This window comes from Mytilus edulis, chromosome 1 (genome assembly GCF_963676685.1).
Source record: "Mytilus edulis chromosome 1, xbMytEdul2.2, whole genome shotgun sequence".
Taxonomy (NCBI): Eukaryota; Metazoa; Mollusca; class Bivalvia; order Mytilida; family Mytilidae; genus Mytilus; species Mytilus edulis.
This window is the reverse complement of record NC_092344.1, coordinates 59,022,391-59,047,646: the sequence shown is the minus strand read 5'-3', so window position 1 is coordinate 59,047,646 and position 25,256 is coordinate 59,022,391. Positions and strand designations below refer to the sequence as shown.

Here is a 25,256-nt window from a genome sequence, read left to right as displayed (position 1 = left end):
TAATCCACCTTAAACACATTTTGTTATCAGACTGCAAATACTAGGCTAGTATTCAATCAATTCCGCAAAAATAAATTTTGGAAAATTAGCTTTCAATATTTTTGACTTATCTTTTATATTATGATTTACGTATCTATTGAACTTTTGAAATCTACAGTGAATTATTGTACTCTATGGAATCAATACACCTTATCGCTATTTAGTCCAATCCGGGGAAAAAGTCATTTACACAACTTCCTGTTTGGGTCATGCCGCCAAAAATAGAGGTCATCAGTAGTGAGCTGAGGGAGGAAAAACTTTAGAAAGCGACCATTAAGAAACTTTGATAGAGTATGATCCACTTTTTCAAAATTAAAATTGAAGTAAAAAAATATTTTGTTTGAAGTATTTACAGTAGTTTAAACAGGTCTCATTAAAAAGTATCATGCATGGTGCATTGTTTAAACAGGGTCCCAGATAGCTTCAACTGGATGAAAAAGTTGTGTAGTTTTAGATCTTATCCGAAATGGAATAAATAGCGATTAGGTGTATAAAATGTTTCAGAGCTCGGCTTTAAAAGCTTAACTCACTATTTAAACTGCTTTTGGGGTGAAGGAAAACAAATTTCTTATGTGCATCCTGCCAGAATCAACTGAAATATTGAGATTTTCCAATTCCTTTATACATGGACTGTCTGTATATATGTGCTGAAAAAGAATGTTTTTCACATATACATTTTTTCTAACATCAGGTATGTTTTGACCAATCAGAATTGCTAATTAGTTTGTTTGAGATTTTGTTACTGTCATGTATCAAACACTTAATTTAGATAAGATTAACAGAAATTATTAAACATTGTTGTGAGGTTGATACATTGAAACAGTACTGAATGAAAATTAAATGATAGAAAATATCATTTTATTGAAAGTTTTGAAAATAAAGAATTCAAACATTATCATACCAGATATTATATCAAATTTTTCATTTCAGTCAAATTTACCAGATGAAGAAAAATCCAACAAAGAACATGAAATAGGAGAAATATTTCTCAACAGATTATTCCATACAAAGGTAAATTTTGTCACTTTCAGTGAATGTATGCAGGTAAATGTTGTCTTGGTCTATGACTGTGTACAGGTAAATGTTGTCTTGGTCTATGACTATACAGGTAAATGTTGTCTTGGTCTATGACTGTACAGGTAAATGTTGTCTTGGTCTATGACTATGCAGGTAAATGTTGTCTTGGTCTATGACTGTGTACAGGTAAATGTTGTCTTGGTCTATGACTATACAGGTAAATGTTGTCTTGGTCTATGACTGTGTACAGGTAAATGTTAACTTGGTCTATGACTATACAGGTAAATGTTGTCTTGGTCTATGACTGTGTACAGGTAAATGTTGTCTTGGTCTATGACTATATAGGTAAATGTTGTCTTGGTCTATGACTGTACAGGTAAATGTTGTCTTGGTCTATGACTATACAGGTAAATGTTGTCTTAGTCTGATTGTGTACAGGTAAATGTTGTCTTGCATGGTCTATGACTGTACATTAGTGAAGTTGTATTGGTCTATGACTGTGTACAGGTAAATGTTGTCTTGGTCTATAATTGTGTACTGGTAAATGTTGTCATGGTCTGTTTCTGTGTACATGGAAATGGTTTCTTGATTATAATAATAATAATAATATAATAATAATTCTTTATTTAAAGAGGGTTACACAGTTAGCTGTAAAGCTAATCTTCCCTGAGGCCCTCATGAAATACAATGAAATATAACAAACAATTACAAAATATCAAACAGACACACATACATGAATAATGAAATAAAAAATTGCTATATGAAATAGATTGTTGTTGTCTTCATCTGTTTCTTTGTACAGGTCAATTTTGTGGTAATCTGTGTACACTCAGATACTAGTCATCTGAATAAGTGACTGGATATTGAAATGTTTCTTAGAGAGGAAAATTGCACTCTTACAACAAAAACTATAACCTATAGAGATATATATTATATACTTTCAGCTGAGATCCACTTGAATAATTTTAGCTGTTAGATTTCAACTAACTTTTATACAATATTTCAAGTTGTCAGAGAAATAAATTACATTTACTACAGCAGTTGTCTTTTTATTGCCAACTAATATTTTCTATTATTACAGCTGATATTAAGAGACTACATTGAAGCCTGTTTTGAGGGGATTACTGATTCTCAGTCCTTGTCAATACCTGTACGGTACTTTCTGTGTATGATTGACAAGCAGGGGAAGGAAGTGGGCGTTGATGGAGATATTCTACAATCTTGGAAGAGCGAATGGTAATTTCTTGAGCTTTTCATGGATATCTTCAAGATTTAATGTCAATTTTTTTATAGAAAATATACTGTTCTGATATGAAACCAGAAAATTCATGATTCTACAAACTATCACTCTCATTTAAATACATTGACATTAAGAAATGAAAGAGCGTTTACAATAAATGATTGATAATAGACTCACCTTTTTCACTGATTGTTTATTTTTGCTCTATATTCCTTGGATGTTGTCGCATGTACATTTGTCTCTATCATTCTTTTTTATTTGGACTGTAAAAAGCTGCAGAGCATAGATCTGACAAAAAAAATTCCCCCTCCACCAAAAAAAAAGTTTTATTGATTCAAATTAAAATTTATAATAGATAGGTAGAAACAGTTATTGGTATTACCCTGTGATGGATGTGGTTCAGGCTCTTTAAAGAGCTTTTTGTTCCATTTCATTTCTATGAAATTATTTCTTTCGTTTTAGCTATGCAACTAGAGTTTGGGCTTCATTGATAGCCAAGCCTCAGATATTGTTTGATGTCAATGTACCAAGTCATGTGGAACCATGCATGGATATCCTTAAACAAGTATTCATTGACAGCTTTACACAATGTCCTCAGCATGTCACAAAGGTTGGTAGACAGTTACAAATAACAAAAGATTAGGTTCAATGTATATATATACTGCACCACGTAAAATGACATGTCACTCAGCTAGAAAGGGTGTGTTTATGCTTTTGTACCATTTTAGATTTTTGTATACAGGTAAATTATTTCTTTTTGGAGAAAGGTGAATCATATGAAATAACGATTAATGAAATTCACCTGTAATTTGAGTTATAGTCAATCTAGTATACCGGTACATTAACCTCCTCATGTAAATAGTAAATCAAGAAAAAGATCAAACTCGAGGGGCATTGGATTTGTATTAATCAGACTTTAAAATAACCTTCTATGTCTTGTAACTATATTATCCTATATGTTTGTGTCTTAATATTTATGTCATAACATTTGTGAATTTGTGTAGTAATTGTTTGTATAATATTTATTCCTGCTGCATCTGTTCTGTTCTGTTCTGTTCTGTTTGTTAATGTGATATGTATATGTCTTGTGCCTTTTGTTACAGTGTGAACTAATCTAAGAGAGTAAAAATCTTTATATTGAACTGAAGACAAAAGGTCAAAATTAAAAATTAAAAATATAATTATTTCTTCAAAAGCACTAAATAAATATAGATGAACAGTGATTTACAACAAAGGAAATAAGACATGTTTGACATAATTTCATTGAGTTGTGTATCTTATCTTTAATATGGGTGGTTGGATATCCGCTTCTGTATTGGAATAAAACATGAATTAGATTTTTCAAATATTGGAAAACAATAAACACTGGAAAGTATAATACTTCATAAAGTAAAATTGAAATTTAATAATGACCTAGTCATACTGCTTCTGTAGCTAGATACCAATACATGGCAAAGGTATTTACAACTGTACATCAGGGAATACCATGACATCATGTTACTATAGCTTTTCCTGTTGATACAAATTTATTGATGATAATTATTTTGAACTAGGTGCACTTCTCCAGGTCAAAAGGACAAAGGGTAAATCAGTCTTTGCAAACTTGTGCAAAATTCCACTGCAGAAATAATTATAAGCTATAATAAGCAATCTTCTATCACTTAAGAACTAAAAGAAGATTTTGTAAGTTTGAAGTGAAATGAATGCAAGTTGTGTTGCCAATGCACATTTTGCACGAAATGGGCAAAGTTGCTTGCTTTTGTATCACTTAAAATGTTATAAAATCTGTTATCAGTTCTTTGATTTACAATCAACAAGAATTAATATAACATTTCTAAATAAAAAAATAAAGATATCATTAGTAAAAGTGAAAAGATTTGACTACAGTTGAAAAGTGATGACATATGATAGGGTTGAAAATCACATAACTATCCATTTAAGACCAAATGACAAAATTACAGGTCTCTAATTTCACTGTATAGCCAACTGGCTGATTTGCAATACAATAATAAAGGAAAGGACAAATTGTTATGGCAGGAAGGAATCAACAACAACCACAGGAATAAGCCCACTCAACCTTTCCTTTTCATCAGCGAATTTATTTTTTATACAGGATAACTGAATAAAATATATCTATATTAATACGTAGCTTAGCTAACTAATAAAAGCTAACACACTATTGAGTCTAATACAAGCTTTTTCAACTGTAATTGTTTTCTGATGAAATTCTAATTCATCAGAAACTTGTATACTAACTGCATTTAAATACGAAAAAAAGATCATCTTAGATTTTAGTATAGAACTGCATCATCTTTTTTTTTTTTTATGCCCCACCTACGATATTAGAGGGGCATTATGTTTTCTGGTCTGTGCGTCCGTTCGTCCGTCTGTTCGTTCGTCTGTTCGTTCGTCCGTCCGTTCGTTCGTCCGTCCGTCCATTCGTCCGTCCGTCCATTCGTCCGTCCGTCTGTCCCGCTTCAGGTTAAAGTTTTTGGTCAAGGTAGTTTTTGATGAAGCTGAAGTCCAATCAACTTGTAACTTAGTACATATGTTCCTTATGATATGATCTTTCTAATTTTAAAGACAAATTAAACTTTTGTCCCCTATTTCACGGTCCACTGAACATAGAAAATGAAAGTGCGAGTTTCAGGTTAAAGTTTTTGGTCAAGGTAGTTTTTGATGAAGTTGAAGTCCAATCAACTTGAAACTTAGTACAAATGTTCCCTATGATATGATCTTTTTAATTTTAATGCCTAATTCTATTTTTTACCCAATTTCACAGTCCATTGAACATGGAAAATGATAGTGCGAGTGGGGCATCCGTGTACTTTGGACACATTCTTGTTTGAATATATTTATACCCCACTTTTCTTAAATGGAAAAATGTGTTGAAAATTTATTTAATCCTTATGCCTGAATTATTGGCTCCTGACTTGGGAAAGGCACTTAGTTTGACATAATTTGAACTGCACAACACTCCTGTAACCCAGGACATTACTGTAACAACACAACATAAGAACAAACTGTAAAAAACAGTTGAGAAAAAGGCTTGACTATAGTAACCAGCAGTTTGCCTCAAATTACAGCCGAAATTCTGCCTTTTCCCCTAGAGAAAATTCCCAATTACTAAAAAAAATGGCTGAAAATTCCTCCCAAAAAGTTTTACATTTTCCCTAAAGAGTGATGGCATTGGTAGTAATGTTTGTAAATATCGTATTCATGTCATTATTTTGATAGTAGAAAGCACTTTTGAGATCCGGTTTTCTGATCAGAATCATCATGGTGTTTGTAACACATGAAGTTTTCAATGCATTAAGTACCATCATTGCTTCTGTTTCTTTCCCCCTCTCCGAAAAGTACCTTTCGAGTTTGAAAAATGTCTGACAACCAAAATATACATGAAAAAAACAGTGCAAAAAAGACAGCAAAGGTCAGCAAAAAATCAGAGATGTGTTTAGAATAAAATATACAAATTTCCCAATTTCAATAAAAAATATGCATTTTCCCCAATAAAAAACGGTAGAGGTAGTTCTAAAAAAAGACAACAATATCACTGACCAGATCTACACATTGCACAAAAACAACTAAAACAAGCACTATAGAGACACATGTACTGATCTTGAGAACTCACTCTGCTGTAAGCTAGTTCATATCCAGTTATAACCAAATGATAAATCTTGGAACCTAAACTTACTACATAATTGTCAGGATACTTTAAATGAATTCAGTGTAAAGAAATCATAAACCCGTTTGACCTTGTGTAGCCTTTGCAAGTTCTCAGTTCTATCATAATACTGGTTTGATCATAAGATGCTGTTTCCAAACAAGTATGGCTCAGATGAAATTTATGTTTATCTAAGGTCAACTAAATTATATATAAATGAATCTGTTAAAAATTGTAACTTTTATTTCAAGCCAGACAGTTAATTTGACAAATGGATACATTGTGTTTGCTAACATATTCTTGTATATTTTTTAGGATGCTTCTACCCAGAAGTTACTGTTCTGTAAGGATATTCCAGAATACAGGAAAAATGTGAATTCTTTCTTCATAAAAGTAGAGGCAGTTAATGATCAAGAGTTCTGGAAAGCAATGGACGAAATATCTAGTGTAAGTTGATTTTATTTCAATTTAAAGTAATATAAAATTAACATTAATCATTTGGGCCATGATAAAAGTAATTCCTAAATTCTCATCCCCATCCAGGCAATTTTTTTTTAATTATTTTGTGAATTTCTGGTAATTTTTTTTCAACTTGCCTGGTGTTTCCACAGTTTGTGACAAATAATGAAAAATAGTAGACTTATCTATAATTATAGGAACAGACGAAAGAAATGAAGTTCAGTCGACAGGCCACTTTACATCAGCTGTACAAATTTATAGCTAAATACAAAGATGAGGTAAGATCAGTCAATAATTAAGACTTAATATTGTATAGTTCATACAAATGTATTGGAAATGATCCTTATTTTTTTTGTGGCCTTGAGGAAGTGGTACATCTATGTGTCTCTGATTTCTGAACGTTTAGTTTATTAAAAAATACCTTTTATAACAAACAAAAAACATAAGGAACACATAATTTACTGAACCCTTTACTCAGTTTATGTCACAATAAAAAAAACAGATTTTTCTCTTCTTTTAAGCAATTGTGGCAAGGAATGGTTTTTATGGCTTTTTTTTCAAATTGACTGAATAAAATATCAGGAAATCAAAATCAAATTGAGTGGATTAGTTTGAGCTTCTTTGGGAAATGCCAGCAGCATCATGATATTTCTGATGCATTTAAAATTTAATGTGGTATTTTGTTGGATACACTTTTTATGCATTTGACTGAAAACCTGTTTTTTTGTGTAATAATATAAGTAATATTACCTTGTAGATAATAGAAGATTTCCAAGAAAAAGATGAGACTAAGGATCTTGCCTTTGGAAACAAGTTGGAAGAAGTCATAGATCTGATGGAAGAACCATAAACACTGACTAGTTTTCAGGAATATAAATCATTATTAACATTACAACCAATCAAAACTGTCATTGTAGTATAATTGCTTTTAAATGTTTTGGCAGAAAAAAATTGAATTTTGAAATCCTTTATATTTTGTATATAAAAAGAATATTCAGATTTATTAAGCTATGTTGTGATAAAGTGTTAGTTTTGTTTGAGATTTAGTCAGTATACACTTTTGTTTTGTTCATCAATTTGAAAATGGTAGTACATGTAATCAGCAGATACTCCTGATAAGGGGTAGGGAAGTATTCCTTAGGTTTAGGGTCAATTTAGAAAAAGTAAAGTGGATCTTTATGTTACATTAAAAGTTGAAACAAATAAAAACAGGACCTGAAGCAGAAAACCTTGAGCCCCATCTAATATCATAATAATAGTATATTTAGGCTTGCTATAAAGATTTGGTGTCCTTTATGAAAATAGATTGGGATTCCAAAAGCTCTTTTTTCAAAAGTCGTAAATAAAGGGTGACAATAAGGGAAATAGCTAACAACATATTCAAGTGTAAAACAATTTAAGTGTTTTTATTATTTCCTATGTTATTATGACATGGTTTTTTTTGTTTTTTTTTAAAGATGACATTACTTTTTGCAACTTTAATAGCTTTCACAGTTAAAGGCTGTTGAACATTTTTGTTATTGTTTTTATTAGTTATATATTTTATGTCTTGCATTTTAGACCATAATGTTATCATTATTATCATTCCATCGTTTTATCAGTATCCTGTTGTTATTTTAATTCATAAATCATCTTTCATTTTTAGAAAATTTTTATTATCTGTTGTTGTACGTTATGGTACTAAAAATTATATGTTTTGTTTTAAAGATATTAAGAATTGTTTTTTCAAAGACTATTTGTTTTTAAAAGATTACTTCACATTTATTAGTTCTAGACACATGTCTTTCACGTATCAAGTGCTTTAATTTTTAAAGTTTCACAGGGTTTTCTTTTTTTGTACATAATATTTTTAAATTAAATTTGTTTATTCAAAGACAAAAGTTGTAATTCTTAATTAAATTTGTTTATTCAAAGACAAAAGTTGTAATTCTTAATTAAATTTGTTTATTCAAAGACAAAAGTTGTAATTCTTAATTAAATTTGTTTATTCAAAGACAGAAGTTGTAATTCTAAATGTCAATTAATTATTGGCTCGAGTAAATTTAAAAAAAACCAAAAAACAAACTAGAGATCATATAAATCTCAAGGTCAGAAGTTTCATTTTGAATGTGGCAATATAGGAAAGGTGTACGAACATAAGTGCTCTCTAAACACATTTAACTTCAAATGGAGCTTTCGTTAGTAGAAGCCATATTTACCATGTGTATCAGTGAGAAAAATGTAAAAGCATGAAAATATAAAAAAAGTATATATACCAATACACATAATTAACAGCACCTGGTGATGTTTCAAAGACTGACCGGTTTCGGTCCAAAAAGGACCTTCATCAGAGGCAGAACGGTGGATTAATGTTTGCACTTTTTGGACCAAAACCGGTCAGTCTATGATACATCACCAGGCGCTGTTAATTATGTGTATTGGTATATATACTTTATTTTTATGCTTCTTTATTTTGAATGTGATTTCATTTCAAAAAAATTAATACCAACTAGTAAAAAGAATTTGATTTACTTGACTTAATGTTGATTTACCATTATTAAACATTTTAGTGTAGAAATGTGTAGAAATTTGGGATATCCATAAATAGGACAACCACCCAATGTTGCAAAAAAATCAAAAGTTATCTAGAGGTAACCTTTTCATTATAAGTTCTGATGTATGTATAGCACTTTTAACTCACCATGATAAGAAAGTTAAATTTAAGACCACTTAAATTCTAAATTCTTATTTGTAAATATATCCAGTTCTTACTTAATTGTCTATCAGCAACTTAGACCAGAAAAAATTATACAACTGTATCTAAAATACTGTTAAAAGTTCATAACAAGGGAAACATTGTATAAAAGGGCAAGCAAGGGAAACAGTGTACATGTATAAATAGTCAATCAAAGCTTAAGGAAACAGTGTAAGAAGGCAGAGTATAAAATACATAAAAACCTTCCTGTTTAATATATACAGAACTTAAAATTTGAAAATTTTAAGAATTGGTCTTGTAAAGATTATGCCTCTTGATAAATTTACTTCACTTTTACTAGTGTTAGACTCTTGTTTTTCTTTGTAGCAGGTACTTTAATCTAAAGAGCTTGACAGGGTTTGTTTTTTGTGTACAAAAGGTTTTTGTGAAAAGTATAATTGAGTAAATAAGTATTGGTATTCAAAAATGTTATTTAGTTTGGCATGCACACATTTTTTTTTATTCAGGTGCCCATATTATGCTCAAGGTCAGAAGTTCATAATAAATATTGAATTACACTCATGTATAAATTTTAGACAAGCTGTGATATATGATGTGCCTTTTGATTATATTAAAAACATTTTATAATTTACATTCCTTTATTACCATTAATATCTTTATAATAGTGCTAATATGTCCACTTTCTCATGAAGAAAACTAATTATTGTCTTGCCTACAATAAAAGTTAAAGAAATATGTCGCTAGCAGCTGCATATTCAATTTGTATAAAGCTCTTGTATTTCAGATTTTATATATTTTGTATAGATGTCTTGTTTTTAAGTTTTTGACTTCATTTTCATAGTTTAGCGACTTCCTAAAAAAATGTTTTTTTATCACATGATTTTCTCATTTATACTGAGTAATAAGATAGCTATATTCCATATATAGATCATTGCAAGGTCTTAATGTCTATCTAACAGGGTTCACTTGACCTTGACCTGACATTTTATGGCTGTGATCAAGCATTTTTTTGTAAGTTTCAACTGACTCATTTTCATGGTTGATTTTTCAATTTTAAGTTTTTGTAGTAAAGACCATTTACCAGAGACTATAAAATGTAGGTCTACAATGTTTTGTATTCGATTTGTCTAGGTTTAACCGACTGTTACATTACTTTCACGGATCATTGACAAATTTTAGTTTATTTGATTCTTGTATTTAATCCTATGTCTAAAAAGACTTTCTTCATAATGCTAATCATGATCAGTAAAGCAGGCAAGCCAATGTCAGCATGTACATTGTAAGGATTCATTAATTTTAGTTTTAAAGTATATTATCATTTCATTGTTGTTATTTTTATGGCCATTTTAAAGCTCATGTTTATTGTTAAAGTAGCAAACACAAAGGCCCATTCTGATTTTGTGATGTTCCATACATGCCTCAATACACTTTGTACAAATGCACAAACTTACAAGTTCCTTATATTAAGCTTTAACATGGAAAAATATCCTCAGTATTTCTACAAAATATAGTATTCTTGCATTGTTGTTATTTTCATGTTTGATATTAATACTTCCATTTAAACCATTCATGTTTAGTGATATCTTTTTACTTGTTATTGAATTTTATATTGGATATTTAATATATAGTATATATTTGTTCATTTGTTGACTGTGACTGATCACTGTGCTTCCAGCTTTATATGCTACTAATAAAATATATTTTTTGATTTGGTGGTTCATATTTTTATTTTAAATAGAATTGTACAATTTTGGTGCTCCATTTGAGGTAATCAGATTTGCTTTATTTCTCAACAGTATGTCCGTATATCAGGTGGCGAAGAGTTATCATGCAATTGCCATTAGAAATTGACTCTTCTAATCCCTAGGTAATTCAAATAACGATGATGTCTTGGAAAGCTATTTTATTTTTTGGCTTTGAAGGTGCAGGAAGAAGTGAAGCAAAGATATGAAATAGCCTGGCAAGACCTAAAATGACTAGTGTAAAACCATTCAAACAAGAAAACCAACAGTATTATTAATAAACAAGAATGTGTCCTCAGTACACGAATGCCCCACTCGCACTATCATTTTCTATGTTCATTGGAACGTGAAATTGGGGTAAAATCTCTAATTTGGCATTAAAATTAGAAAGATCATATCATAGGGAACATGTGTACCAAGTTTGAAGTCGATTGGACTTCAACTTCATCAAAAACTACCTCGACCAAAAACTTTAACCTGAAGCGGGACAGACGGACGGACGAACGAACGGACGAACGGACGGACGCACGGACGGACAAACGGACGCACAGACCAGAAAACATAATGCCCCTCTACTATCGTAGGTGGGGCATAAAAACAAGAAACGTGAAAACCACATCAACATGTTAATTTAAGTAGTTTATCATGAATTATTTATCACACAAAGCACTAACATTACATTTTGTACACATTTCACTTATTAGGTGGTATTTTAAAACTATATGTTTGTCAGATATGGAAATTTTAAAGTTTCAACCAAGCAATTGAATCAGTGAACACTTGACATGTAATATGAAAGTATCATTTTCATTTGTTGTGTCAAGGTATTTTCTGTCTTGAAGCTTGTGAGTGCACACTGTGTGGTTGATTATATGGAAATCTTCATGAACAAGTACATTTTTTTCATTGCCAAATCAATTTGGTTGCTTAAATTAAAGACAAGCTATGTTTGATGTTTTTATTTAATATTAATATTAATTGATAATATATAATAACAAAAAGTCTTTGTATTAAGATTGAAAACAAAAATTATATATAACACAGCGGTCATCCATATAGCCCAATAATAAATATGAATCGGAAAAATTACCATTGATTCAATGCATAATACTGGTAATTGTGTAAATCGACAAACATTTTTATAATCAATTAAATTACAAGAAAGAAGAAGAATAGTGATGTGTTAAAAATGGTGTTTACGAGATTAGTATCTAGATGTATTTGGCAAGTTAAATTATTCAGTTCATGATATTCCTGTTGCTCAATTTTCGTAAGTGCATGTTTTTTTTATTACAAAGTTAATATTGAGAAACTATTTTTTGTACAAATCTTAATTCAAAAATTATTTGAAAAGAATTTTCAGTTGACATGAACATCTTTAAAATAAACAGTTTATGTGAAATACTCCATTGAAACCTCTATTATATGAAAAATTAGTTCATTTTCAGTTTCTGTGTTACAATTCATATATTCATAGTATTTGTATTAAAAAAAATATATTATTTACAGTATGTGTATATATAAAGTACACAATTTAACAGGTGGTAGATGTTTCCTCCATCAATTTTATGACTTCTTCAAGTTTACTTGCGAGTTTGATGTTTGAAGCTTCTTCTATGTCCTCCAAATCATTTATAATCTAAAAAGGGACAGAGAAAATTACTGCTATTAACAACAATAACACATATCCAGTACAGTTTTTATAGATGTGATTATTTGTGAAAAAAGGCGAAAACTGTGGCTTAGATTTTAAGTAATCTATTCTATAAAGAGTAAAATAATAATATAATCCTTTTAAAAGAAGGACTAAATGCTTATGTTTACTAACAATATGATATTAGTTTTATGTGTCATCTTACCAACAGATGTATAGAAAAATAAAAAAATAAATCCATCTTCTATTTAAAATCTACAATTTTTTTCATTTCAATTATCAATTATTCTGTCAATCTGAATAATTTTGTATAGGAGATTTTGAGGGTGATTAGGGTGTTTATAATATGCCTCCATTTGATATATGGATATTAGTTAACTACAATGAAACTTTTGTTTAATCGAAAACGTTCCAAAATATTATCAACAAAAAAAAAGGACCAAAATGGCATTTATATTTTTTCTGCAGTCCAAAAAGTTGATTATCTGTACCTACCCATATTTTATACGGATACTAGTTTTGTAAGCCATATAAACAATGATACCAGGATTGCTATTTTGTATTTGCGCCAGACGCGCGTTCTGTCTACAATAGACTTATCAGTGATGCTCGAATAAAAAAAGTTCAGAAGGCCAATTAAAGTACGAAGGTGAAGAGCAGTTAATTTATAATTATGACCATCTCAATGATATTTCATGTCAACACAGAAGTGCTGAATACTAGGCTGGTAATAGGCTCGGGGAATAAAAACTGCACAAGCAGCGGCATCGACCCAGTGGTTGTAAATAAACTCATCATATATACCAGGATTGCACGGACGCAAATGTTTGATTCTTAAAGAAGATTTTTTTAATTCCTTTCTAGAAATACAATACGTGTGACAAGCATACTATCGCAAATACGTTCATTAAAATACTGTCTATGGAACTTTACACGACTGATCGGCTTTGCAATGTTATAATTTTATTATTATTTTTAAAAATGTTTTCAATCATAGCATTGTAATGGAATCACTCACTTGACTCTTGTATTTTCCAATGTATAGATTATACAGTTGGTGAAGGGCAGACTGTCGACTGAACCTCAGTTCTGATTTCTGTTTCTGAAATTGATGTAAAAAATTATATCACCAAGAAATTAATGGAGCATCATGGTTACTAATTAAGGAACTATATAACAAAACAACTACACTAGTTAAATCTCAAGGATACATCTCAGAAACATTTGTAAATAAGCAGAGAGTCAAACAAGGTGGAATCCTCTCTGCCAATTTTTACAAGGCTTATTATAATAATATCCTAGATACTCTTGAATCCACAAACATTGGAATTAAAATTGGAACCAATTACGTGGGCTGCCCAACGTGCTCAGATGACATAATGCTATGTGCTGGTTCAGAACATGATGCCTCAACCCAACTCTGCATTATTGAAAACTACCAAGAACGATCGGGTAAAGATAAACATAAAAAAAACTGAAATTCTGCTGATTAACAAGAAGAATAAAGATAAAAATCTTCAACTTTTTAATAAAAAAATCGATGAAAAGCAAAACATCAAACATTTAGGTATTGAAAGACAAGAGAAAAATAATCCAAACATGGAGAAAAGAATCTCTGCTGCAAGAGCTACAATGTATTCACTGTTGGGTTCAGGATTACATGGAATAAATGGTATAAATTCACTATTATCGCATAAACTATGGCGGACATACGTTATACCGAGAATGCTCTATGGAATTGAAATTCTCAACATTACTAAAACTGATATCCAAAAATTAGAAGCTTTTCAGAAAAAAAACCATTTAAACAAATTCTATCTTTACCAAAAAGAACTGCTGATGCTGCTATCTATATATTGCTCGGAGCAGACACTATTGAACAACTCATACACAAATCTGTCATTTCCCTATTTCTAAGAATATCAAAAGATCCCAACTCAGTTGAGTGTAAAATTGGAATTAGACTGCTAGCAACAAAAGACGATACATCAAATAGTTGGTACATAAACGTGGACAAAATCCTCAAATCTTATGATCTTCCATCCGCACATGGGATTATACTAAATCCAGAGAAAAATTAGAATCGATTGGCGTAAGACGTCATAGACAAAACCTGGAAAAATAGATGGACCGAAATTGCTAGAAGCAAAACAACTCAAATACATGGAAGTAAACAACTGGAATTAAAAAAAAAAAAATCTGTTGGAGCAGTGTCAGAAATAAAAAAAGAGATGTAAGCAAAGGTATAATAAAATCCAGGATACTTACAGGAACTTACAAAACCCAAAGTATTACCAACCGATTTGACGAAACAAAATCTGCAGAATGCAAACTGTGCATGGTAGGATCTGAGGATTATAAACACTTCCTAGTTGTGTGTGAAAGTCTGAATAGTGTGAGAAAAATTCATCACAATAGACTAAATTCCCTCCTGGAGGATTATCATATCCCTTATTACAGTATATTTAATTCTGATGAGGACCTTCTCGAATTCTTAGTTGACTGTTCTAGGAACAACCTTATAACTGTGTCTCAGCAGAGCGATTTAGAACAAATCTGCAAAGACTGGATCTATGCGTTGCATGCTAAAAGAGCCCTACTTTTGGAAAACAAATGAACAATCAGTTAAAGTTCTTGGTGTTTAACTTGCAAGTGGCTGTCAGTCGTTTGAATGTAATATGTAACAAGTATTATATATACTACGTATGTGTATATACTTAATTAAATACTAAGTGATATAGTGAAGTACTCCTAAGTTAAAATTATTACTAGAATATATGAATATTAAATAAACTTGTAGACCTTAAATTGTGTTGACGGCCTCTACTGTTTTTAAAACTAATCTTATAGTTTTTTCTTTTATTTTTATATTTATTTTTACTATTTTAGATTTTAAGTACATATAAACTAAATATGAAACCACACTAGTGCATAAGTTTACCCATTACTAATACGGAAAGTAATTCATATCACTTTCCTTTTGCTAAGAGAAATTTACAAACAACTGATAAGTTAGTATTTTTATTCATTTTAAAATGTATAGTGTAAATACAAGTTCCTGGTTTTTAACTAATTTTTAATCTTACCCTATTCTAACTCTGTTACTAACCCATCAGTGTTGAAGATAACATATTGACCTGTAGGTGTTGTTTAGTTGTTTATGTTTTTGCCTAGCCCGTATCGCCTTTTGTTCATATTCACTAGTGCAATTTAATTAAATATAACAATGCTACTACTTACATCCGAGATTTCGTCCATTTCACTCCAGAATTCTTTATCTGTCACTGGTTCCAAACGGATGAAAAAAGGATCAATAAGCTTTCTGTATCTTGGTATATCTTTATGAAATAATAACTTCTGCGGAGGTGATTCCTGTAAAATTGAATGCAAAAACATTGCATACACATATATGGTCTATCAAAATCCCTTTTTTCATCAGCACAAAACTGTAACGGTCGTTGCAATGATGTTCATACTATACTAAGTCAGCCGTTATCATCTGTTACTCTTTTTTAACATTGTATTCAGATTGGTGTTTGTTCCTCAAGTTCATCCCGACGACGATTTCTCTTATTGTTTTCCTTTGATTGAATTTTGTTTACCATTTTTATCTTTATTTAGGCTATGCTTATTTTTGTTTTACTTTTATAAAGGTAAAAAGATAAAGATATACGCACGATACTTTTTTCTACAAGAACGCATTTCACTTTCCTCTATCATGATTCAAATGTTAAATGTATCTTATATAATAACACCAGGAGATGAGCTAGGGTATCCCGTAATAAACCAGCTACTCAAAAATAAATATGTATAGGACATAAAATAGTCATTAACAGTTGAGCAATGTCTATGCAAAAGAAAAACTAGAGGCTCTAAAGAGCCTGTGTCGCTCACCTTGGTCTATGTGCATATTAAACAAAGGACACAAATGGATTCATGACAAAATTGTATTTTGGTGATGGTGATGTGTTTGAAGTTCTTACTTTACTGAATGTTCTTGCTTCTTACAATTATATCTATAATGAACTTTGCCCATTAGTAACAGAGAAAAATATTTGGTAAAAATTTACATAAATTTACCAAATTAATGAAAATTGTTAAAAATTGACTATAAAGGGCAATAACTCTATAAGGGGTCAATTGACCACTTAGGTCATGTTGACTTATTTTTAGATCTTACTTTGCTGAACATTATCGCTGTTTACAGTTTATCGCTATCTATAATAGTATTCAAGATAATAACCAATAACGGCAAATTTAAAAAAAAAAATTACCAATTGGAGGGCAGCAACCCAATTGGTTGTCCAATTCATTTGAATATTTCAGGGCAGATATATATTGACTTGATTAACAATTTAACTCTTGTCAGAATTGCTCTAAATGATTTGGTTTCAGAGTTATAAGCCAAAATCTACATTTTACCCCTGTTCTATTTTAAGCCGTGGTGGCCATCTTGGTTGAATGGCCAGGTCATCGGACACATTTTTCAAGCAAGATACCCGAAAGATGATTGTGGCCAAGTTTGAAATAATTTGGCCAATTAGTTTCAGAGGAGAAGATTTTTGTAAAAGATAACTAAGATTTACGAAAAATGGTTAAAAATTGACTATAAAGGACAATAACTCCTAAAGGGGTCAACTGACCATTACGGTCATGTTGACTTATTTGTAAATATTACTTTGATGAACATTATTGCTGTTCACAGTTTATCTCTATCTATAATAATATTCAAGATAATATCCAAAAACAGCAAAATTTCCTCAAAATTACCACTTCAGGGGCAGCAACCCAACAACGGGTTGACCGATTCATCTGAAAATATCAGGGCAGATAGATCTTGACCTGATAAATATTTTACCCCCCACATCAGATTTCCTCTAAATGTTTTGGTTTTTGAGTTATAAGCCATAAACTGCATTTTACCCCTATGTTCTATTTTTAGCCGTGGCGGCCATCTTGGTTGATTGACCGGGTCACGCCACACATTTTTTAAACTAGATACCCCAAAGATGATTGTGGCCAAGTTTGGATTAATCTGGCATATTAGTTTCAGAGGAGAAGATTTTTGTAAAAGATTACTTAGATTTATGAAATATGGTTAAAAATTGACTATAAAGGGCAATAACTCCTAAAGGGGTCAACTGACCATTTCGGTCATGTTAACTTATTTGTTAATCTAACTTTGTTGAACATTATTGCTGTTCACAGTTTATCTCTATCTATAATAATATTCAAGATAATAACCAAAAACAGCAAAATTTCCTCAAAATTACCAATTCAGGTGCAGCAACCCAACAACCGGTTGACCGATTCATCTGAAAATTTCAGGGCAGATAGATCTTGACCTGATAAACATTTTTACACCATGTCAGATTTCCTCTAAATGCTTTGGTTTTTGAGTTATAAGCCAAAAACTGCATTTTACCCCTATGTTCTATTTTTAGCCGTGGCGGCCATCTTGGTTGGTTGACCGAGTCACGCCACACATTTTTTAATATAGATAGCCCAATGATGATTGTGGCCAAGTTTGGTTCAATTTGGCTCAGTAGTTTCAGAGGAGAAGATTTTTGTAAAAGCTAACGACGACGGACGACGACGGACGCCGGACGCCAAGTGATGAGAAAAAAAAAGTATTTGAAGTAAAGAATACTTATAAATCATTTTAACGTATATCTGTCATTGGATTTCCCTAAAATACCCTATCCCCACTCACAAAAAAAAAAAAAAATTTTTAGAAGTGTTTCTTATTTACAATAGTTACGGTCATTACAAAAACTAAAAAACAAAAACAAAAATACAAACCCACGTGTCTCTCAAGACATCTCATAATACTAGAAATACCTTGTTTGAATAGTTTTTTGTTCGGACTTTTTTTTTTATAAATAATGTTTAACCCAAAAAGAGACTAAAATTTCAAACTCATCATATATGTTTAACAACGTGAATTACATGTTTTAACATATTCAAGAAAAAGATCTCAGATATCAAGAATTATGTACATTTTTCGAACTCCCCCCTTTCTTCTCATCTCCGGAAAACGGATATTCCATATATCAGACGTCTTCAAAATACTGATGATTTGTAAGTTAATATTTTCTCTAACCTTATTGACTTTGTGGGCTGTTTGGGTAAAACTTTCAACAAAGACTTGTCTCAGAATGTCCATGCATGGTCCAACATAAGCAGGCACACTAACATCAAACAATATATCTGGTTTACCAATCAGTGGAGCCCAAACTCGTGTTGCATAGCTAAGCAAAAAATGATTGATTACTAAAATATGTCGAGAAAGCTGTTTAAATATACAGCCATGTTATTAGTTTAGGTATAATTTTGTCCAAAGATTAAACAAAACAGATTTTTGACGGCGTGAAATAATTTAGTAATGCAAATTGAAGAAGATTAGGAATAGCAATAAACATAAAAAAAGAAAAATGTCAGAAGGCATTAATTTTGACATAGATATAAAGCAGAAAAATAAAATAACTGCAAAAATGAACAGTTTTTTCTAATGACTAGATGAGTAATTAACTTTTAAAAGTACCCTTACGAAAGAAATATTGAATACCTATGATAAATGCCACTCACTCACCATTCGTTTTTCCATGACTGTAGAACGTCTTGTTCTACTCCATAAGTTTTTCCAAGTCTATCCAACATACTGATGAAATATCGAATTGGTATTGATAATGATTGTGGATCTAATAAACTCTCAAAAGTAGTATCAATGCATTCCGAAAGTAGCAGCTGAAACAAACAAAAAAATATTTAAAAAAAAAAGAGCCATATTTTGCAATTATCTATGGTCATTTGCTTTGACTTAAACATGCTTAAAAGATATTGGTTAAGTTTTCATATATGAAAAAAAAAACAATTTTATAAATCAACGATTTATTGACCCAGTTCTAACAAATCATGCACGTGGTGCTTAGGAAGCTGTTTTGTTTGAATTATTTGAGTTTGACCCTGCCATCAGAAGAAATCATGGCGTTCACAATGCATCAACCACTTGACAAGCTTCGATCAACCAGGTTATTGAAGGGATACTTTCTTAAGAAGATAATGTTTCTGTAATATTGAATATCATAAATTAAAGATAAACTTTCATTAGATAAACTTTCCCTTTTCACTTTTCTTCTGACAAACCCGCACATTCAAGTTATTGAGATATTACTTTCTTCATTCAAACCATATTCTAAGGCTAAGTTTAAAATAAAAAGGAACACGATATTTCCTGGAAAAATATGAATAATGAATGCAAATACACATAATATAAACTAGTTGATAGATTTAAAAGTTTATAATGGATCCGGTTAAAACACAAAACTGAATGATATTTTGAATAGTCAACGCTGTATTTACCTTTGTAAGAAATAATCTATTCAGGAAAATGTCACCAAAGTCTGCATCTGTATTAGACTGTCCATCTGGTAAGTTTGACTAGAATATTCATTATTTGTAATGACATATATACGTTTTGTAAAGATAAAATACATAACAGCACACCAAAGTTTCAAGGCAGATGAGAAAGTATTGTGGTTGCATTCCACAACCACCGCAATTAATAGTTAAGGGGAACCAGGAACTACTTATCCTTTTTTTATTCTGAATCCTATCCTAGTTATTTTAAGCAAACGTGTTGCCCGCTCATTAGTTTTCTGTTTAGTGTTTTGAGTTTTTTTTTCCTTTTCGTATTGTCGTTTTTCCATAGTGTAGTCTGTTATTCGTCTAATTGATGTAAGATTGATCTATTTTTAACATAGAGCCACACAATATAAAACAGGTTAAACATTAACAATTATGTATGATATTACATGATGGTTCCGCTTACACTGCTGGAAATTTGTATATTGTTATAGCGTCTAATTGCTGGACATTTGTATATTGTTAAGGCGTCTAATTGCTGGACATTTGTATATTGTTAAAGCGTCTAATTGCTGGAAATTTGTATATTGTTAAAGCGTCTAATTGCTGGACATTTGTATATTGTTAAAGCGTCTAATTGCTGGACATTTGTATATTGTTAAAGCGTCTAATTGCTGGAAATTTGTATATTGTTAAAGCGTCTAATTGCTGGACATTTGTATATTGTTAAAGCGTCTAATTGCTGGACATTTGTATATTGTTAAAGTGTATAATTGCTGGACATATATATATTGTTAAAGCGTCTAATTGCTGGACATTTGTATATTGTTAAAGTGTATAATTGCTGGACATTTGTATATTGTTAAAGCGTCTAATTGCTGGACATTTGTATATTGTTAAAGCGTCTAATTGCAAGACTTTTGTATATTGTTATAGCGTCTAATGGTCAACATATTTACTGCACCAATCACTTCATATACATACTTACACGGGGCAATGTTGGGTAATATTTCGTATGTTTGATATCGCACAGCATTAAGGAATACTTCAATATATCAAAATCTTTGTACGACTTTGATTGTAAAATACTTCAAGGATAAGAACAACGACATAAATTTTTAAAACATTTAGATCGTGTTAAAAGCAATTAAAAACAGCTGAACAATGTTCATGTTATTAGGCATATCTTTTTGAAGATAAATAATGTATCCAGCAGGACAAAATATGCTGTTTTTTTTATAAGAAATGCTGTTAAAAATTATTATCATGATTGTGTAGATCTTATATTGCAGGGTCCATTAACAATAGGCATAATATAGTATTCTGATTAATACATTTCGATGACTTGTCTTCTTTTGCTTCAATTGACATGATTTGATTTTCTTCTGTATGGACCTCGAGCATCACTGAGGAGAAATTATCTGTAGAATTCGCATTTGGTGCAGAAATAATAGTACCGTTTATGTTTTTGTTAAGTGTAAATCAAATGATAGGATCAGTGACGAAAGAAAAGAAATATGTGAAGCATGAACGTGGGTCGAATTTAAGCTTTTTTGTGTACTGGCCAGCCGAACAAGTGGACTGAAAATCTACTGGTCCGGCTCCAAACCTACTGGTCCTGTAAAAATGACATTAACTTGACAAGCAGTAAATTATATAAATGAAAGATGTTTACTTTTATTTTCATGCTTTCTTTTACATATGCTTGACAAGAAAGTGCTTTCCTCTCTTTTATTCTTGTAGATTTTTTGTGCTGTTCTGATTGTTTATGAGCAAGTACAGAATCTAACTTTAAAAGTAACTGTTGAAGATCCCGTTACAAAATTACATTTCTTATCTAGGTCTGTCACTGCAAATTGTTCACATGTTATACAATTCATTGAAATGCGATCGCCTATATAATCTAACTATTTGTGATCTTTCCCCCTGGATTTTTGATAGTTACGTTTCCTTTTGTCAATTTCCAATCTTTCTTTTGAATGTCATAATTTTGTTTTGTCCGGCTGTTTAACTCCTTCCAAAAATTTCCACATCACTCAAGAAATTTTACGGTCGCCATCATGAGCTGATTGGCCATTATGACAAAAGTGTGTCAGAAATCATATCTGATATTCTTCCTTAGTCATAATAATCTTCCATCATTACCGAACGGAACAAAGAGAGTACACGACGGGTGCCGTATACGGTGCAGAAAATGCTTACCCTTCCGGAGCACCTGATTTCACTCCCGGGGTTTAGTGGAGTTCGTGTTGTTTCTTATTTTTTTTTATAACTGTTGATGTAATGTCTTTGGTTTTGTGAGTCCTGGTTTACTCCTAAGTTTTGATTGTTATTGTCTTTGTGTTGTTGTGAAGGATTTTCACCCAAAAATTGTTTTTTTTAGTACCCCCAGTGCCATGTAATTGATTTCGTAGGTAATTTTTTTTTGTAAACAAAACAACATTGCGATGCACTCAGTGATTTTTATCATAAAATCTACTGGTCCAGCGCAAATTCTACTTGTCTCAGTACCACCAGACCAGCACCAATTTGGACCCTTGAGCATGAACATTTTTGAATATTAAAAGTTACATTTTAAAACTGAAAAGAAATACCCGAAATTGTCGGTCTGTGAACTAACAACCTGCCATCAAAGTTGATTCGGATTTACAGGAAATTAAATAATGACATTATTCTAACCTTCAACATTTGTCCAGCGAATAAAGGGTATTTATGTGAATGCGTTACTTACCAAATTTGTTTCCTGCACAATTCAAAGAAGAATTATATTTTTTAAAATATAAGTAAATTAATAAAATTTAATGATCTAATAATTAAATTGATTTATTGCATTAAAATTACATTAAGTTGTTTATTGTGTTTTAAATGTACGTCAGTCCATTATTTACGTTTTGCCATTTAAATAATTACAACCATATATTTAAACATACGAAAGACTATGCTTTGAAGCGCCTCGTGGACTTTGGTCATATAAAAACACGTGCTCCCGCTAAAATTTCATTCCACGAGTATTTATCAACAAGATTGCACAACCCACCCTCCCTCCCTTTAATAAACAAAATTGCTGCTGTTTTTAGTTTATTTTTCAGATTACATGGTGAACAGGTCCAAATGTGTTGAATGTTCCTATTAGATTGTCATGTATCATCAAAAGTGTCAGACGTTTCAATATTCATCGGAAGATCCAATGAAACCTAAATATTCAAGGAATTTGCAGGAATAATAATAAACAAGTGTCTATCGTCATGGCATTTCGTTCAATATGGAAAGTGCGTTGGATGTCATCATCAACATGTTTCAACTGGCAGTGATTTATTCAAATATCGTTCATTAAGCTGTTATGGATCTGCCCAGCAGCTAGAAATTATTATGCATTTACTGTTGGTTTCCCTTCAGTGACCAATTGTCATCAAGTTTTAACTTGTTGGCCAGTTTGTTGATGTTGGTTGTTTGTTGGTTTATATTGTTGAATATTGTTGAATAAATGCCATGACAAATAATCAGCCAAATTTCAAATTTCAATTGTTTGTTTGTTGTTTATATATTTTCTTGCGAAAGAATGAAACAAAACAATTCTGCAGTTGTATATTCATTGCGCACATTGAATATGCAATAATGAAATACATGTGTAAAAGAACATAATATAATATTAAAATTCCTTTTTGCTTGACTTCTAATGAAATGGAATAATCATTACATAGTCGATTTAATGTTTATAATTGTCTTTGAAATTTACGTTGAGAGCTTGCACTAACTATATCAAAGGCAATGGTATTATCGAAGGGTTATATTTGTATTAAAATATATAAAATGGTTTTCTATTTATGATTGATTATACACTTGAGAAATTTCAAAAATTAACTCTCTTTTTTAATCCAACGGGATAATGTTTATTATGATAATGACCGATGGCAGTATAAATCATGTATAAGACATGTAAAGTGAATAAAGGATGAACGATTTATATTTCAAGCATGTATGTTTCTGAAGCTCTTATTTGCGACCCACACAAAATTTCTTTATTGGTGGAAAATCAATTTGAAGAATAAAATATTTGAGAAATATTTTATAAATGAACATACCAGGTGCCACTTTTCACCTTCTAGTTCCAAGCATTCGACGTCTTCCGGCATGAGTAAAGTAATATCCTCTGAGACGAGACTTTCTTCTTTGAACGCTGTCGGATTCGCTGGTTATATTGAAAAAAATGTTAACTAAAATACCTGTGTTGTGATCCAAATTTACGGTCCCTTTTGCAATGAAAAGGAAAAGAGATAAGCCAATCATCAAAGTACCGATCTATAAACTTATTTAGCTGATTTTTATCTATTGACAAATGTAACAAAGCTTAATATTATTTTTAATTCGAGCGTCACTGATGAGTCTTTAATTAACGTAACGCGCTTCTGGCGTAAAAATTTCGATCCTGGTAACATGATGTGTTTATTGAACTTAATTTTAGATGGAGGTCTGGACAACAATCAGACCGTTCGAACTTTATTGCACATTTTTCAGGTATAACTAACATAGAGATCGAAGTTTAATATCAGAACTTGACGATAAAAGATAAAGATAGTATAAAAGCAAGTTCTTAAAAAAACGTCATAGAATTTTGCCAATTTTTAATATACATATTTACCATTATCTGTGCGGTCGTCATTTTGCTTATACATCAGGGCCATTCTACTGTTGTCTTTAACCATATAATGTTTTAAGGTATTAAGACATACCAATCCATTGTTTCGTTCACTTGTGTTGTCAATATCATTGAGTGTAAGTTTTCCAGCTCTCCCTTCTTGCCACTCTAAAATATTGATAATTGTAATGTGAAACATGACGTTTCGTTTAAATGAAACAGAAACTGCTGATCCTTCCTGAATATCTCAGTTCAAACCTTGGGCTCCAGCTGCTCAAGTTTAGTTTGCTTTCTTGTATTTTAGTTATAATTGTTTGTCAATTAGTTTCTTTTATCTAACGCCATGTTTCTTTTGTCTTTTAATTCTTTAATTAGATCCTTGTGTGTTGGTGGCTCTGCCACAGGGATTGTGTATGCGTCTAGTGCAGTGGGGGTTTAATACTCAAACATTGCCGCTGGCTAACTCACTTGTGGGTGAAAAGAGAGTCGAGTGCGTAAATCTCTCCTGCCAGTACAAAGCCTCTACACTGTCCAAGACTTCTACAGTGCCTCCCCGCGACAGCACACGGTAACTAGGTATATGATCTAGGCATTATCTGTAGAGGATCTCGGAGCAGCAAGGGCCCTAGAAATGCAGTGTGTAGGCCCACCGGCGTGTGGACATGCCCTAGCACTCATTAGCCTTGACCCAGCTATGGGTTAAATAGCATCACTGCCTTGTGATTGGATTTTTGAATCAAAGGCT

The 25,256-nt window shown here is 31.3% G+C and overlaps 3 protein-coding genes across 3 annotated transcripts in view; 1 reads left to right on the top strand and 2 right to left on the bottom strand.

Annotated features, from left to right (window-relative positions):
- The window catches only part of LOC139514520 (plexin-A4-like), a 192,242-nt gene extending 181,420 nt beyond the window's left edge, over positions 1-10,822 (top strand). Inside the window, exons 31-36 of the mRNA XM_071303881.1 lie at positions 970-1,050; positions 2,138-2,292; positions 2,759-2,906; positions 6,276-6,407; positions 6,617-6,697; positions 7,177-10,822. Coding sequence (XP_071159982.1) covers positions 970-1,050; positions 2,138-2,292; positions 2,759-2,906; positions 6,276-6,407; positions 6,617-6,697; positions 7,177-7,269 — 690 coding nt within the window. The 3' untranslated portion in view covers positions 7,270-10,822. The remainder of the gene's footprint in view (positions 1-969; positions 1,051-2,137; positions 2,293-2,758; positions 2,907-6,275; positions 6,408-6,616; positions 6,698-7,176) is intronic.
- A 1,531-nt stretch (positions 10,823-12,353) lies between these two features.
- On the bottom strand, positions 12,354-20,494 carry LOC139514622 (plexin-B-like). The gene is made up of 6 exons (XM_071304058.1): positions 19,873-20,494; positions 19,103-19,257; positions 18,614-18,761; positions 15,751-15,882; positions 13,529-13,612; positions 12,354-12,495 (listed from the first exon to the last, which is right to left on the bottom strand). The coding sequence occupies exons 2-6, from the start codon at positions 19,168-19,170 to the stop codon at positions 12,391-12,393; spliced, it is 537 nt and encodes a 178-aa protein (XP_071160159.1). The 5' UTR covers positions 19,171-19,257; positions 19,873-20,494; the 3' UTR covers positions 12,354-12,390.
- A 3,045-nt stretch (positions 20,495-23,539) lies between these two features.
- Positions 23,540-25,256, bottom strand: part of LOC139514537 (plexin-B1-like) — a 30,731-nt gene continuing 29,014 nt past the window's right edge. The window contains exons 15-16 of the mRNA XM_071303905.1: positions 24,515-24,679; positions 23,540-24,064 (exon numbers count right to left, since the gene is read on the bottom strand). Of these exons, the coding sequence (XP_071160006.1) occupies positions 23,895-24,064; positions 24,515-24,679 (335 nt within the window). The 3' untranslated portion in view covers positions 23,540-23,894. The remainder of the gene's footprint in view (positions 24,065-24,514; positions 24,680-25,256) is intronic.